This window comes from Arvicola amphibius, chromosome 1, assembly GCF_903992535.2.
Source record: "Arvicola amphibius chromosome 1, mArvAmp1.2, whole genome shotgun sequence".
Lineage (NCBI taxonomy): Eukaryota > Metazoa > Chordata > Mammalia > Rodentia > Cricetidae > Arvicola > Arvicola amphibius.
Window position 1 is genome coordinate 169,335,004 of NC_052047.1, and position 18,028 is coordinate 169,353,031.

General features: G+C 44.1%; 1 protein-coding gene across 1 annotated transcript in view; it reads right to left on the reverse strand.

Annotated features, from left to right (window-relative positions):
* Positions 1-300: 300 nt before the first annotated feature.
* The window catches only part of Glis3 (GLIS family zinc finger 3), a 407,608-nt gene continuing 389,880 nt past the window's right edge, over positions 301-18,028 (reverse strand). Inside the window, exons 9-10 of the mRNA XM_038350195.1 lie at positions 1,913-2,095; positions 301-1,155 (exon numbers count right to left, since the gene is read on the reverse strand). Of these exons, the coding sequence (XP_038206123.1) occupies positions 1,019-1,155; positions 1,913-2,095 (320 nt within the window). The 3' untranslated portion in view covers positions 301-1,018. The remainder of the gene's footprint in view (positions 1,156-1,912; positions 2,096-18,028) is intronic.

Sequence of the window (18,028 nt, forward strand, 5' to 3'; positions counted from 1 at the left end):
GGTTTTCAGGTTGGAGTCATTGAGCCATCAATACATGAAAGCTATTATTATTTTTTAAGATGTAGCCCTGGCTGGACTGGAACTCACTGTGTAGACCAGGCTACCCTCAAACTCAGAATGCCTTCCAAATGCTGGGGTTAGAGGAACAAACCACCATACACAGCACTTAGGGTTCTTGTAACAAGCCTGGAGGGAGGCAGGCAGAGGGGGTGTATGTGCACGCGTGCGTGCGTGTGCACGCGCACAAAACTATTCTGTTTCCCTCAGATAACCTTTGCTAAACTGCAAAATTAGGCCAGGAAGAGTTACGGCTGTGCTAAAATACACGCAGCTGGGGTGATTAAAAGGGTACTGACTTATAACAAATGAACAAACCTTTAAATATTTTTCCTTTAAAAGTAGATGTGAAAAGCAAGTCTTTAAAGTTCAAAAACAAAGTAGGCTGGCGAACATAAACCCTTATTTTGCCACTGGGGGAGCAACTGAGGAGCAAATAGTTAGCATGGGCTATGTAAGACAAATGTTGAAGCCAGAGTTTGAGAGAGTCTAAGCCACACCTGCTTTGGACGTGCATTTCCCTCACTGTCCACGACTGTGCGTCACTCAGCCAGGAGGGAAAACAGGGCGAGGTGGCACATCCGGCCTCTGGGGACTGGGCAGTCTTCCCCGCTTTCGAGCCTTCAGCAAGGGTCATCCCATTCATGGACACATTCATTGGTGTCTTCTGAGAGCTGACAGGCAGGAAGTGACAGGTATCTTTAAAGTGAGACTCTAAATTCCCTTTGAAAAGAAATTCCTGCTTGTCACCTGGCCCAGCAAACTGAGGGAAAATGGAAGAGGCGCAGGCATTTCTGAAAAGTCAGAACCGACCATCCAGTCCCGCCTTCCAGAGACCACGTGACCCTACTGGCTCCACAGATTTGGTTGACATCCCTCACACATCTTGTGAGTGTATGAAAGTAAGAGGGGACGAGCGACTCAAAGGTCCTGGATGGGCAGGAGAGACCTGCGGAGCCTTTTAGCCTTCGGTATACACGGAGGACAGCTGGCTAGGACAGCGGTCCACAGCGCTGAGCTGCAAGAATGCGGGATCTTCGGGGCCACTGCGGAGAGATTCTCCAAAGAGGCTGGAGGAAGCTGAAGGCAAATCGTACACTGGAAGAGAAGGAACACAGACAGTCAGTCAGTCAGTTCCTGCGCTATGCAGTCCCAGTGGCTACACAATACACCCATGCTACCTACAGATGCTGGTGGGACCTAGGTGTGTCCTTGAGGACCTGAATGGTAGAAGAGAATAGCTTGCATGGATGTGCCTTGACCTTAGCAGAAGTAAAAAGTGTTTTAGGATGGCATGAGGGGTCACAACAATAAAGCTGAGTCAAGAGAAAGAATGGGATTTACAGAGGGCGAAGTAAGGGAGGAATATTCCAGAGGAGAAAATAGAGCTCAGGGAGAGAAGAAGGGAAACGTGGGATCAGGAGAGTAAGTATAAGCCAGGATAAGGGTAAGATGAAGGGAAAGTCTGTGCAGGCAGGTCTGGAGAACCTGACTCAGTAGTCATGAGCCTTAACACTGTGCAAGATCAGGGAGCTTGACAGGCGATGAGACTGGATATGGCTAAGATACTCTAGCAGGAAAGTGCCACAACTTATCACTTGGGTTAGCGAGCAACGCCAAATGGGTAGAATGGTACAGGTGAGAGGGTGAACTGGGGAGGCACCCTGGCAGGAACTGCCGCAGCCTGGGGAGAAATGCTGGCCGCTGTGCAGGTGGACAAGGGGTGAGAGTCAGGACAGAAGGTGAAGGCGAGAAGTTATCTCAGGGGTAGTTCTCCTGAATTCTACACTGTCCCTGGCAGCAACTGGAAAAGCACCTGGCTTCTCTTCATGCTGGCCAAGTCCCAGACACCCACCTGTAATGCCTGAGTGTGTTGAGAAGGCTCTGTGGAAAACATCAAAGCCGGTCTGACCCATGGACGTAGGGACCAGGCAGTCCTCAAAGGCAGGCACCATACTGCAGGAGCTGCTGGGTGGCAGAGTTCTCTGAGAATCCGGGTAATGTGGGGGGCAGAATGTCTGCAACTGGCCATAAAATCCTGAAACACAACATGGCAGTGAGCTACTTCAGGGCAGAAACCATCCCCATCCAGGAAGAGCCTTACTAAGTTGGACTGATTTGACAAAATGCCTTGGCATCTTAGAGAACCTGAGAAGTCATCTCAACACGTGTTTGGGTGAGCTGCATTCAAGGCTTGTGAGCACTCTGGGGAGAAACGGTCTCATCCCAGCTCCTCCCACTGGGCTCTGCAGGCATCTTAACGTCTTTACCCCTACTTCAGTCCATTTCCACAGCCGACTGAAACCCTGCACAAGGCCCTTGATCGTGCCCATCATAAATACAAACAAACATAGCCTAGCATAGACCAATCTATCCATCTTTCCAACACTTCAGTCTTCCTTGTGGTTTTAAATAGGTTCTTAGCACCCTACACATGGGCCTACTGTATTCTATTTCATTATTACTGTTTCCAATCCTTGCGGCAAAAGAGGAAACTGGAAACAAACAAAAAAGTACTATGATAAAGGAAATGAGGAAAGATGTCCCAATGCTTGAAACTCCCCCATCAACCTATGGACAACCATATTGCATTATTTCATCTCTCCCCTTCATTTCTGCTCTTATTCAATGGTATTTTTCTTGTGTTCCCATGTGGTCCTTTTCTATGAGCCCCTACACCCTCCCTGATTCCTTACTTCCCCCTTTCTCTCTTTGCTTCTTGATAATGTATATCAATGGATTACTTTTGAAGCGTGTAATATGCTTTTAAAGACATAATAATGCAATCCTCATTGCACACTCTATTGATGGGGGAGCTGAGGCTCCATTGCCTTCCGATGCTGCTTTCCATTGTGTGTTTCCTCAGCTGTAAAATGTGAGTGCCATTGTCTGCCATGCAGGGCTATTGTGTGGATTGACTGAGTCACTGGATAAAGAAGCAGGCTTATAATGTTTTAAAGTGCTTTAGAAATGCCAGCCATTATTGATATTACTATTCTGTTTTTGATGGGGAAAATGAGGGGATTACTAGAGGAAGTACCCTAGGATCCCTCTGCAAACACTAACTGATGGGAGAACACAGAACCAGCTCACACAACTTTGAAACCCTGGTCTCATGTGTCTTCTACCATTACAGCCATGTCTTCTTAAGATGAAAAGCTTTGTTGAGACTCTTCCAATATGGAAGGGTGGTGGTGCTATTTGGTTCTTCTTAGCTCTCTTTAAAACCAGGGACACTGGGTACAGGCACCCTCACTGAGAACACACTCTTCTGGCTGTCCAGTGGGAACCTGCAGTTACCCAGCAAATGCCCGACTCACCTTGGCCGAGGGCTATTCTACAGTTGCTGTAAACACCACTAAAATGTGTTTAACTGCTCATAAAGACACAGCACCACCCTCTAGGAGCTTATGATGTTAGACAGAGACTAAATGCAGATTTCTGCTCTGGGAAAATTCACAGAGTATGGTCCTTTCTAAGTGGGTAACCGTACATGTTACACAGAATCCATAGAAAACATTCTTGGGGAAAGGCAAAGCATCATTATAGTTTAGACTAAAACTATATCTATGGAGATTCTCTATCTAAGCAGACAGAAACATGAAGTCATGACTTCTGGTTTTAATTCCTAACGGCTTTGCCTGCTTTTAATGAGACAGGCAAAGACCCAAACAGATCACTCTCAAATACTCAAAATAACTGACCAGAATGAAGGAAGTCAACCTCCCCTCCCCCCCAGCTAACCAAGAAATAGAGACATTAAAATAACACTAACATTTCATGTTCTATGTATTACACTAGCAAGGATCTCTCCTTGGGGCTGAAGCATGATTGGAGAAGAAGGTACGAATGGCTCTGATTACATTTTAGAGACACTGAGAAAAGTAGATTCGATTTTCTGGATCTTTGGACAAGTATCTGACTCCCACTAACTACAGTATACCCACGGGTTCGTTCCCTTGGGCTTCAGTTTTACGCCCGAGAATCAGTAATCCTAAAACTACGCTGAAGAGCACGTTCTGCCGAGACAGTCACTGCAATACAAATGATGGCAGAAGCAGAGGCCAAGTGGCCAAGCATGAGAGAAGGGTAGAGCACAGAAAGCTGCACTGCTCTCCAAACAGTACCACCAGCCACCCTACCAACACCGCTCCATTTGTCTTGTCTTTACAAAGGCAAGAAACAAAGTTAGCATTTTATGAGAGTTCAGCTTGCGAGAGTCTAAACTCAGGACTAGCACAGCAAAATACTTCACCTATGGCTGCCTTTTTGTTCTATTTCTGCCCAGATTATAAGAGTAGTGAGTATTTTGGAGTCCAGCTGCCTGGGTTCAAGTCCTCACTAAAATACATACCAACCGCACAGTCTTGGTGTCTCAGCGTCTTGACTTGTAAAACAGGGTTAATGATAATGATGATCTCACACCGAGTTACAACAAAATTAAACAAGTTAACATTTACATACCATAATTATGTTCTCTATATTTTAGTAATATAATTTATATATGCATTTGCAAAATAGAAAAAAGTATAAGGTAAATCACTTTACCATTAAAACACAGCTCTCAAAAATAAGATAAATTTGATTATGGGAAGTTAAATCTTCAAAAAAAGGCAAAATGCCTTTCAATAAATAAATGTAAGATGGAGGTAACTATAGGCAGTAAACCCCAGTACAGAATTAAGATGGACTTATTGTAATCTTAGCATACCACAAGGTGAGGAAAATGAACCAATAGCGGCTCACTGGAGAAATGAGCTAGGGTTGCCAGACACTGCGTGAGCTAATATGTACCATGACTTCCTCATTCACCTCGGCGGGGCCTACAACAGCAGGTCTAGGTGGTTTGAAAGAAGCAGAAATTGGATCTGTCAGCTTGGGTCATCCCTTTGACAGATCGTGACTTTGGGTCCCCACAGTCAGGCGCATGTGAAAGTAGCATGGGTACCTGAGGAAGAAATGACTGTCGCGCTCTATTGGAATGTAATGTCTCCTTACTGCACAAAACAGACGTTTGCTATCTATAGCTCCATGCTGGCTCTTTTCAAATTTGTCACCCATAAATCCCCTCATATCACTCCTTAGTGTAACATTACCCTTCCGGGAAGAGAAGACATTTTTCACCGAACTCCCACGAGTCTCCAAACAGGAACATCAATCACTCAGGTGCAACGACAGAGACACTCACTGGCCTTTTGTGAAAACTAATTCATTCTTTTGCCTTATCTTCCCTCCTGTTTCTGAGAGGGAGGAGAAATGTCGCATGCTTCCATCTGTATTCTGGTGTTTGATGTGCGTAAGTTTAAAAGGTTTGTGAGACAGCAAAAACACACCCAGTGATAATCCACACCGGCTTCACACCCAGTGATAATGCACACTGTGCCTTATCTCCCAGGTGGGACCTAAGGAAGGAGAGAACCATGGGGTCTATGATTCCTGCCTGGGAACTGTGACTGATTTGAAAACCTGTCAAAACCAGAATGTCCTTACAAGCATGTTTAATGACGTTAATAGCTAACCTGGGAAAGGAGACCTCTCTTCATTAACTGTACCCCACCCTCTTCAGGGAGCCCAAACAGAGATGCAGAATGCATTGCTTGGGTGGTGGCGATAAGTCAAATCACAGAGGCTTAACGTGGTCTCTTCCCAGTGCTATTTCTATAAAAACAATACGATCAGAAAAAGATTTCCATTAGGATCTTGTCACACGTACAAACCTAGGGGAAGGCCAACTCATTTTCAGATGAATGGTTCCTGTATTCCAGTGGATGGTTTTCAAACAGCAAATTTGGAAAGAGCGGGACTTCTCAGACCCAACGCAAAAGGAGGTAAGATGTTAACACATTTTGTGAGCATAAAACCGAAGAGTGACGGCAAGGGCAGCCAACCTGTCAGTCAGCTAGTTAGTAATGGTTACCAGCTGCGGGGTCAGGAACAGCTGGAGAGACCAAAGAAAAGGAAGACGGTACCTGTCCTTTAGGACTGATGACAGACAAGGGTACAGAAACCCACACAAGCTGACAAGAAATGCTAACCATCATATCAGTCACAAATGACACCCCTCTTTTTTCCCCCAAGTTATTTCGCTTCCAAAAATGGGAGAGGGCAGACACATTATTTATCTTGTTTTATCTAAAGTGCAGCACGTAAAAGATCAAGGAGACTCATCCCTCCTTGTCTCAAGGTGGGCAAGGTCATTTTCCTTTAAAAAACAAAATTGCTTTCCTAATTATAAAAAAATTGGGGCTAATTGTAACAATAATGTAAGCTGGTATAAATAACAAATGAAATTATCTTTATTTATTGAGAAATGGCCAGATATATGCCTTCACAACTTTGAGTTACACACACACACACACACACACACACACACACACGCACACACACACGCACACACGCACACACACATAAGAGTGGGAAGGAGGTATGGGGCATATATGTAAAAATGTCATACAATTGATTACTCTGCAATATGGCTAAAATTATTAATATACATATATAACATTATCTGTATCCCATTTTATTCCCTAAAGTGTGCAATTTTATTCATGCATCACTACAATTCATTCCTAAAAGCTTTTCTCCATACCTTGCCACATAAGTCCCTAAAGTCCTTTGATGGCAAGTGAGACCAAGAATTTACAGTCCCTCTTGTGCTGCTAGGTGTCTACTTCCCTCCCAGGTGGAAGAGAAGTTACAGGAGGGAGGACAGGGTTGCCAGGGCAGTGCTGCCCCCCAGGACCTTCCTTTAGGGATAGTAGTGTTTGTCTGTACATAGTAGTTCCATGTGGTTATCAAGAACTCAAACTGTAGCTCACAGTTAAACAACCACACCTGGTTCATAGTACTACACTAGGCAGCCAACCACATTTCAGCAACGTTCCTGATTAAATTCTTGAAAGAAAAGCACAGAGTCGACTAAGGGTTGAAATAAAAGCCAGATAAATTATTCTAGTCTCTTGGCCTTCAAGACAGGAAGTATATTAGGCTGTTACATCTATTTGTTTCTTATACATTTCGCACTTCGGTCTTGTGGGAAGGAACCAGAGTACGAATATGTAAGAAAAACAGTCATCTCACCCCCTCCCCTAAGAAAGTGAGGTACTGCTTCGGGCTGAGCTAGAGTTTTGTGCTTTTCTGGAAAACAAGAGCAGCTGAGAGCAGTCTGTGACACATCCTTCATGTGCACTATATCTGAACATATTTCACTAGGCACATAGAGAGTGAGAGCATCACGGGGGGTGTCCATTCTGTGAACCGTGTGATGGTGATGTGCCATTAGAGAAGCCGCTACCCAACTTACACTACCACGTGTGGTTGAAAACTCATGCCATCAACAGCTCGCACCTTGCAAAGGTGTAAAGTCATGCCATACACGGTGTTGGCTATGCTAAGTTCTTGTACTACTTGATGGTGATGCCAGGAACAGCCACTGAACTGACTCCAGGGAAGGTGCTAGAGAGTTCAGGCAAATGTCCCCATTTACAAACAGACGGGGAGGAATGGTTGCATGCTTCACCTTTCCAACAGCAATGCCGGGATGAAAAGGACGCTATTCTCTTTTCTGCAGTGGGTGCAACAGGAAGAACAAACAACAAAGCATGAAGTTTTGACATAACTCCTTTGTCTGACCTTGCCTTAGAGCTAAGAGGGAGCCTCTGCCCACGCAACTAAGGACCAGTCTCAGTGAAGAGACTCTCCTGCCAGCACTGTTGAACTGACCCATGGGGGGGACACAGCAGCAGCAATGTCTTGTTGAGCACTTCGGGGTTTTTTTTTTTTTTTGTCAAAGGAAGAAGGATGTATATTTATGAGCTTTAAGACCCATTATTTTCCACAGGGTGTAATTTTGTGGATTACTTTAGGAAGTGTAGAATCTTTGTCCTTAGTCATGATTGTTGCCTATGTGGGGATATGGATGAGCCCAAGTGAGGGTCAGTGGGAGTCCCAGAGTATGAATATGCAAGCAGAAATATACACCTCGATTCTCTTTGGCTCTTGGGACTTTTTTCTCCAGTACCTTAACATCTCTTTGTAGATACCCTGGAGATCTTTGACCTTCTGCCCTTGAGAAGTAGTCAAATATTTTTCCACCAAGTCTGTAAAAGGAGAGGGACTTACTGGAAAACCACCTTTATTTTTAATATAATTTTAACGTAACCTCAAGAAACAGTCTTTAAAAAATGACAATTGTGGGATGGAGAGATGGCTCACAACCAAGAAATGGTAAATGCGTGCATCTCTCTATTATTCTATCTACATACATACTCTCCCCCCCCAAAAAAAAATGTTCCACGAAGTCAAGGGCCTCACCCAATTTGTCACTGTTCGTCCACAGAGCTTAGAATAGCAACTGCTGTAGTAGCCGTCACTCAGTAAACATTTGCACGGCGGGACATCTGTGCCGCTTTAGCCACGGCGTAATGGATGGAGCTGTACCAGTGTCTTGTTTTTCTCTCTAAATATCATTTCACTTAACAGACACTTGCAGGTCTCACCTCTGCACAAAGGATGGGACATCACCTCTGCCCTCAGTTTCACTTAGCGTTAGGATGTAGAGCCAGAGGGTAGAACAGGGAAGAGTTTGCTGCACCCAGAGATGCGGAGCACAGGAAAGAGAAAAAAGGCCACTGAAAAGAAAGAAGGATCTCTAGTGAAACAGCTGTCTCTGCACTCTGGAGATGAGGGGCTTCCTTTGGTCAAGTGGATCCTCCCTAAGTCAGATTAGGAGTCTCCACATTCACCCACATTAAAACCATGTTCTAGCTACTACTCTATTGCTCTGATAAACACCATGAACAATAGGCAGCATGGAGAGGAAAGGGATTATCTCATCTTCCACTTCCAGGTAACAGTTAATGACTGAGGAAGGCAAGGCAGGAACTCAAGGCCATAACTGAAGCAGAGACCACATAGGGACACTTCTTGCCTGATTGCTTACTCTGGCTTGCTTGGCTACTTTCCTCTATATAACCTAAAGCCACTGACCCATGAATAGTACCACTCAAGTGGAATGGGCCTTCCTTCATCAATTAGCAGTCAATCAAGAAAATTCTGACACAGGCCAATTCCTCGACTGTCTTTCCTCTTCCCAGGTGTGCCTAGTTTGTGCCAAGTTGACAACAGCTGACTAGCTCAGGTCATCTCTGAAAATACAAATATTGATAGAAGATTAAAAAAAGGGACAAAGAAGAGAGATATCTTCATATTTCCTGGCTCTTCTCATGTTTTTTTTTTTTCATTCTCATCATAACTATGATTCTCTTAGGAAACTGTGACCTTCCACATTTGAGTATTTTCTGTAATACATTATAAAGGCCAGCGAGAAGAGGGGATTCATAGGCAAGAAGCCCCTAAAAGACCATCAGTTTATAGTCTGGGGATCATATATTATCAGTCTGATTCCATATACTCAAGTTTTGCTCAGAGAACAGCCTGGGAGAATACACATTCATTACCTGCCAGATACTTTAATATCAAAACACCTTAACAAGTCCTTAATACATACATAAGCACTTGATATTTCTTCTGTGGAACTCAGTAGTTGAAACAAATGGCAGATGCAGAGGGACTGTGGAAGACTTTGTTAACTGATATTAGATTCATTTGGTATACAAATAAAGTAGGAAACTCTTTCAACTATACTAATATTTCTAAATAGCCAAATATTTAAAATTATTTATTAGTCTAGCCTTTTTACATTAGTACAAATCAGCAAGAGAACTAAAATAGGCACTATATAAACATCTACTAAGTTCAGAGCTACCTCAATGGCAGTTTCCATGCACGGATATCACCGAATAGTAATTTGCTTAGTGTTATGACATCTACTTGGACAACTGTTCTAAAGAAGCAAAGGATCTAGTATTTGTTGGTTCAAGCCAAGCCAGACCTAGGGGTTTTACATAGACAATCTTTATGCTGACCACAGCCTTCCAGATAAACTATATTGTCCCCAGCTTACTGAAAAGAAATAGCCATGTTAGAGTAATTCATCAAAAGCCAGACACATAGTTCATAAAAAATACTGGTGTCAGAGCACATGGGCCACTATGCACACCGGTGTCAGGCTCCTTCTTCAAAGGCCCGTAAGCATTGTTGGCTTAGTGGGACTCCACAAGAAGTACTGCAAAGAACGCAGGTTTAATTCATTTGTCTGTTTCTGTCTTTCCCCAAAGGCCACACTGGCTTTCTAAGGCACTAAGGCCATGCTGCATGTGTGTAGCCTCCCCGGACAGACAGCGAGACGGAAGATGACAGCTGTAAGAAGAGGTGAATCCTTCTCACCTGGACGTGGTGGAGCACATAGTGAGGGGACGGGGCATGTGGGATTTCCTTCTGTATGCTGTGAATACCATTGGTGAATAAAGAAACTGCCTTGGCCTGTTGATAGGGCAGAACTTAGGTAGGCATTGGGGGGGGCACTAAAAAGAATGCTGGGAGAAAGCAGACAGAGTCAGAGAGATGCCATGCAGCCCGGCTGGAAACAGATGGGGGAACTTTAGCCAGTAAGCCACAGCCACGTGGTGATACACAGATTAATAGAAATGGATTAAATTAATATGTAAGAGTTAGCCAACAAGAAGCTAGAGCTAATGGACCAAGCAGTGATTTAATTAATACAGTTTCTGTTGATTATTTCAGGGCTGAGCAGCCGGGAACCAACAAGTGGCCCCCTTCTTTCAACAGAGACAACTTGAGAACAAGGCCAGAGATTCTCAGAGTGGATGCCCCAAGCACAAGAGCCACCTCGGCAGAGCTTCCGTGTTCCTGGGCTCCAAGAAATCCCCAGAGAAGCAGGACTGCTGGGAAAAGGCCTGGAAACCTGAGTTTAATAAGGAATGTCTCACACATGATTGGAAAGTTCTAAGGATACCATGGAATAATTTCTTTCTTTCTTTCTTTTTTTTTTTTTTTTTTTTTGGTTTTTCGAGACAGGGTTTCTCTGCAGCTTTTTTAGAGCCTGTCCTGGAATTAGCTCTTGTAGACCAGGCTGGCCTCGAACTCACAGAGATCCGCCTGCCTCTGCCTCCCGAGTGCTGGGATTAAAGGCGTGAGCCACCACCGCCCGGCTGGAATAATTTCTTAAAACTTCTGAAGTCACAGTCTCACGGGCCTGGGTTCTATTTGAAATGAGGAAGATTTCTTCTGGGAGGCATCTTTATTCTTTGAGCTGGACCATGTTTTCTGTTGCACCTTGGGGCCCTGAGTGATCTTGAATTACATGGCTAGCAGGCATCAGTCAGATGATTTACCTGGCTCCTTCCTCTAATGCCCTTTGTCAGTTCCTGGCCCACGTGAAAATGTGGGACCTTATCTGAATGATGCAAGGTTCCTACTGTTGCCCCTATAATAATCTTGTGACCTAGATTTCTATTGTCTAACTGGAAACAAAGCTCTCTGTTCCACCTGAATTACTAACCAGATGACTTTCTGTTTCTCAGAATCTAAATCTGTGGTTATACAAACATCTAGCCCTCCAATCTTAGAGTAAAGACGGAATCTTAACTAAGGGGAAAGAGTACGGGAAAATGTCTGTATGGGTCTGAAATCAGAGAGCTCATAGTCTCTGATTCTGATTCTGAAGCCTCCAAACTGTCCCTGGATCGCGGGACCCTTCTCATCTTCTTCCCTGGCCACCAGAGAAGCTGACTCTGGGTACTCTCAGAACTTATGGACACTGACTGTCCGTGCATAAGCCAACCCACCACCCTTGCTCCACCTTTCCCTCTGAGCTAACATCTTCCCAATGCCACTCTCTGATGGGCACATCGGGGTGACACAGACCTTCCTTTATTACTTAGTCCCATCCCACTGCAATCAGACTTTTTATATTTAAGTTCATAATGTGCATCTTGAAATGTGTAATGCCCTATGGGAACAAAAGATTACATAATTCTGAGAACAGGAAATAGTCTCTGACTACCGAACTCAAGGTCTGTTTACACCGTCAAGGAACACAATCGTTGACGAATATAGTACATAATAGATACCCTTAGATAAATACAGACTCAGAAGAGCCGTGGACTTGTGCTTTGTCTTTTTTTTTTTTTTTTTTTGGTTGTTATTGTTCTCACATTAACGTAGGTTTAGGAGTCAGAGTGGGACCTGGTACACAGCAGAAAATGGCTATATGGAGTCAGTCAGAGAATGAGTGAGTGGAACCAAGGCAGGAGCCTCTGGTGAGAATATTGATGGCAAGAAGCAACACAGCTGAGATGACGGACTAGGACTCAGGGCCCTTGCACACGAAGGGAAATTATTTGAGAAAATGCTGTGACTTCCCTTTCTGTTGTGGACATTTTCTCAAGCGGAGGATCAATGAAGGCGATGCAGATATGATGGGCTTTGCTCTGGCTGGACTCATGCTGCTGTGCTCCAACACTGACCGAATCAACACAGGGAGGAAAGAGTTTATTTGGTGCATGCTTCCACATCCCAGCTTATCACTGAAGGAAGTCAGAGAAGGAATTTGAAGGCAGCACTCTCTGTCCTGGGAACAAACTCACAGCCCAGGAAGTATAACAGAACCCAGAGTCCCTGCTTTGTGCAGGCTCACCTATAGCTAGCTTTCTGATATAGCTCAAGATGACCTGCCTAGGAGTTGTGCCACCAGTGTGGGCTTGACTTTCCTATACCAATTAATAACTGAGACTTCCCCACAGACAAATCTCCTCTGGACAATCCTTTACCCGAGATTCCTTCTCGGGTGGTTCTAGGCTGTGTCAAGTTGACGGTTAAAACTAACTAGGGTGGGCTCTTTCCAGAAAACATGGATGGTTTGGCTGCTCTGAATCACCGTTTTCCACTGGATGCCAGAGAGACCATTAAACCCCAAGACAGAAACAAAAGTGGGTAGGAGAACTGAGGATGAACAACATACTACTGCCCCGCCACATGCTTATAATGGAGAATGGTTTCTACAGAGTTCACTGCAACCTGATAAGCAATGAAGTCTACAGGACTAAATTTTAAGCATATGTGTTAATACGAATTTAAGTATTACCACACACTCTTGCTGAGAAACTGCTACATCGGGCCTGATCTACAGATGCAAAGGTCCTTGGGTAACTATGGGACGGATTCAGATTTCCCGAGTCATGTCACCATAATGATGAGAAATCTGAGAACTTGCTTTGGATGTGTGATATGAGGTTGGGCTTGGTGAGGCAACGCAGAGAGGGAGTGGTTGGTGGTTACATTCAAACAATCGAGCAGACATGTCTAAATGCTTCCACTTCCCCGGCTCTGTGACTTCTGGGGGACAGTGCTCGAAGGCCTTGCAAAATGATAAAATGGAGGGCTGAGTCAGAACGGTTTGGTTAAATTAGAGAAGAAAAATTACCGCAATCCAAGAGTCCTCCCAATTGTAAGTAAACCAACAAGAAATTCTAAGGCAACTAGGATGGTTTTGCAACACAGTGCTGAGCGGAAAGAGCTGGAAGGGGTCAGACCAAGCCACTCCCAGGTTAGTGTTTGGTTTTCTATTTTATTAGCACAGTGACCTCATTACTAGTACCTTGGATATTCCTGATGTGTGGATTTTCATTTTTCCCTTTAAGGGACCTCTGTCCACAGCTCTTCACTTTTTTGTTCTAAACTATGAATTGTTTATCATATGTATAAAAGGCAATTCCAGCTAAAATCAAAGGATTGCAGATTGCCATTAACATGTCCATCTTTACGGAGTTCAGCAGAGCCCTGAAAATAGGGTTATATAAGAGGGGAAAATCCTTTTTTTCCCTTCAAAATTCTATTCACTAGAGGCCAAATTTCATGAGTTTAAACTATAAGAGAGAATATTTCCTTCTGAAAACCTGTTATTACTTCCTCAAAATAATGAAAAACCACTTCATATAGGCCACTTACCACAGGCACTTTTAAATTTTGTGATGGAGAAGTCACAATAGCTGATGAAATGGAAAAATTTCTCTAGATATTTCCTTCACTTCAATAAACTTTTGAGTTTCAATTAGAAAAAAAAAGGAATGGAAGAAAGAAAAAAAGACAATGAAAATAAGGTGCTTCACTGCCAGGGACACAGCTTGACAGATGGGTGAACGAGCAGGCGGGCAGCTAGGGTGATGGAGAACCCCAAGTCACCGGCCCTGTCACTGACTCCCTATTATTAACACTTCCCTGGGTGATCAACAGGGACACAAAAAGATGTTCAATCACTCGCTAACTAATGGAAAAATTAAAAGCACGCAGCTCAGCTTTGCTGTACAGATGGACAACCATCGGGAAGTCACAGGACAGTCATGTCCACTGGCTGGAGTTTAAACCTGGGGCAGCCTCAGAAAGACATTCGTGGAAGCCCCTGACTACCCCCAAAATGTTTACACATCAGTCCAGAAAGCTTTCTCCGGAAACATTTCCTGAGAAAGTCCGTCAGGAAATCGTGTGCTGCTGTAAACACAGACGCATGCATGGACATGAAAACCAGGACAGTAATTTTTTAAAAAGGGCCATTAATAGTGGAATGAGCTCAAAAGATGATCGCACACAGAATGTGTGTGAGAACCATTATGGCTGTCTGTGGGGCACAAGTTTGCCAAAGCTAGCTCCTCTAATATAAGGGGCCTTCTCTTCCTTGTCTTTTATTCATTCATATTTATGACAAATGATTTGTTAAGCAGTTACTCTATGAAAAGCACCAAGGGGAGATATGCTCTCTGTCTTGAGTAAACTCAGGATTTAGGGCATTAGTCACCTTAGTACTTTTATTGGCCAAAGACAGCATGGTTCGGTAGGTCTAGTCTATGTGGTCAGGTGTGTGCTCGCACATAAAATCCTGTGTGGTGATGCTTCGCGCATTCATGTTACCGACGTACGTTCCTCACTGTTCAGTTCCATAATCCATCACCCAGGCAGCAATTCTGACTCGAGAAGACCACCGTACATTTCTTCCCACAAAGCAGGCGCTGTTGAAATGCTGACTGAGCCAACACATACACACCTAAATTTAACTTTTGTTTTTGTAGAACTAGCACACTGTCAGAATTTATCAAGTACTACTTATGTAAAACTGTTCTTGGGTAATTGTGCTGTAATTAAGTATATGAGCGTAATTAAGGATTTCTGTGACTCTAATCATCAATCCTTAGTACTGTTCAGGCCTTAATAATACCTGAGCTGATACCGAAAAGGATGCCTGATTATGGCTGCTGATAACATCTGAGTGGCATCGAGTATACTCACTGGCTCATTTCTTTTGTAAATATCTCGCTTGTTTCTCAGTGATGTCGATGACATTTGATTTCTAATCAGATAGATGTGTCTCCCTGAGATTTCAGAGTTAGGACATGCTCACACTCCCCCTGAGCAACACAATTACTAGACTTTCCTCTTTTGCAACCCCACACATGCAGTTGTGGCTAAATTTCCCATAGACGGGGAGTATGCTTACTGTCTTTCTAAAAAACACCTTAAGCTTTAAAGATTTACCATTCTAAATCCCTAGCAATGAGATCAGGCATGGCGGTACCCCCAAAGAACCCTTCATGGAAAGTGCCTATGAGCAAGCATGATCAGAAAATGGCCGTGGAAGAAGAGAGGACCCGAACTCCTACCTGCCACAACAACGCTCACATTGACATCGAGTGTACTGTGATGTCCAGAGCTGGAAAGATGTGTTGGTTAGCACAAACCGTTCATAATGTATTTTGTTCTTTGAGGCCTATTGGTAGATCGAAACCCTTTGTTTCCCAATGCAGTCAATCTGAACGGAGTTGACAAGCTTAGAGATTCATACTGAGGTGGGAAAATGCCACCATTGTCTGGCCACTGTCTGGCTCACTTCTCTGGGGGCCCACAGACAGGGCCTATTTTTTAAATCATGAAAAAGACAAGCTTATAAACCACAGGGGCTGAGACCAAAAGGAAGGGCTCCCACTTCCCACTGCTACTGTGCTGGCATCAAACAGCCTCATGGTGTTTTCCTAATGAAACTGAATAACTGGACCATGGATGATGGGATGTTGGCAACTGGAAACTCCAAAGGAGTGAAGAGTAAGAGCAAACAGTGGAAGGCTGAGAGGCACCCAAGAGATTAGAGGAGAGGGGAAAAAATCTGGGCAGAGACTTAGAAAGAGGGACTGATTTCCAAGATAGGTAGCATTGCCTGTTTTACAGGTTAGCAAATGAAGAGAATAGAAGGCAGATTGCACAACGTATGTGGGTGTGTGTGGGGGGTGTGTCCATCCGTCCTTCTGTCTATCCATCCATCTAGTAAGCTCAGCTTTGCATCTGAGGGTGGCTATGTATGTATTACATTTGTTCAATCTTCTCTGCCTAAAACCGACATATGACATGTAGAATATCAGCATTCCTATGGTGACCAGGATGATGGGAGAGCCCTCGTTCAGGGTGACAAAGTAGAAGATGGTAGAACAGGATGCTGTTGACTCAATTAAGCTGTCCCTCTACCCCATATGCTGCTATAGTGGTCATCTTAGGAAGAAACCATAAATTTGTACCCAGCTGTTGCTACTACCCCTGGAAGCTCTCTCACTCTGCATAGATGCTTATGTGAAATAGTTGGGTCTTCAGGAAGCCAGTACTGACCAGAACACTCAAATACAAGAAACAGCAGTAACACACCATGGAAGAGTAAGCTGGACACCTAGTCCAATGTGGCTAGAGATTTTGGAGTGGCTTTCAAAAATTCACAAAATGGGCTGAGTCGATAGCTCAATTGGTAAAATATTTGTTGTACAAGCATGAGGACCCAAATTTGGATCCCTGACATCCACATTAAAAAAATACAGGTGCTGATGTGCACATCTGCATCCTCACTGCTGTGCCGTACGGAAGCAATCAGGCCCCTGGAAATTATTAGCTCGCTAGTCTAGCAACGGGTGAGCTCTGGGTTCTGTGAGACTCCCTGTCTCAAAAAATAATGTGGAGCATGATCAAAGAAGAAGCCTGGCATTGTCCTGATTCTATGTGCACACATATCCACAAACACATGTGCACATGCCCACAGGAATATCCACATAAGCATATACATGTTTATGTATACACACACACACACACACACACACAGGAGAGAGGGCAGAAAACACAAAGGAGTAGGGCATGTGACCTACAGGAACTCCATGTCAAGTGTGTGAAACAGAGAGATAAAAGCTAAGCTCCATGTAAGACTTCTCTTGAGCAGGAAACCCCTATAGCTGCGCTTGTTTCTAATTTTATTAAGACAAAACTAAAAGTGCTTTTGCTCACTGCAGCACCTAAGTTGAGTGTGTTTCCATTTCTTCTTTGCTATTCCATCCTTCCTTTCTTCAGAAAGATTGTGAACACACAACACCACACAGATTCTCCTACCACTCCTTTAACTTCCCAGCTGGATCTGAGAGTGGCGAACTCTCTTTCAGTCACTGAGTTTTCCAAACAGCACAATCTAATTCTGACAGCGAGAGCTTGATGTTTCTGCCTATCCTGGACCACCCTCTGCACAGGATCTCTATATGATGTTTGTAAAATATCAGCATGACTGCACTGAGTGGGACACGTTTCTTTCTGAGCCCCCCTTGTTCTCCTGCATCCTCTCCTCCACTCTGGGCCTAACCTCCGCACCCAGCAGGAAACCATCTCCCAGTGTCGCTCTTCTCTGCATACTCCACCTCTGAAAACCCTTTGGTAGCATCTTCCTTGCAAGGCCGCTTGTTCCTTTTGCCCCTTTTAACTACTGCAGTATGGCAGTCTTTAATCGGCATTCTCGTTGCCTGGTACTTAGAGGGTGACCAACAAACACCCGTTGAACTGAACTTGGCCTCTCTTTGATGTGTCCAGAGGCAGGAAGACTGTGAAAACGTTCTTCTAGGAATTCCCATGGCATTTGAACAATCAGCAGTGAATAGGGAGTTTAAAAAGAAATTATCCATTAGTAAGTACCATAACAAAATGTACAAATATCAACTCGCTGGCAACTAATCCAGGCAAAATTCTGAAGCTTGCCTGGGCAAGA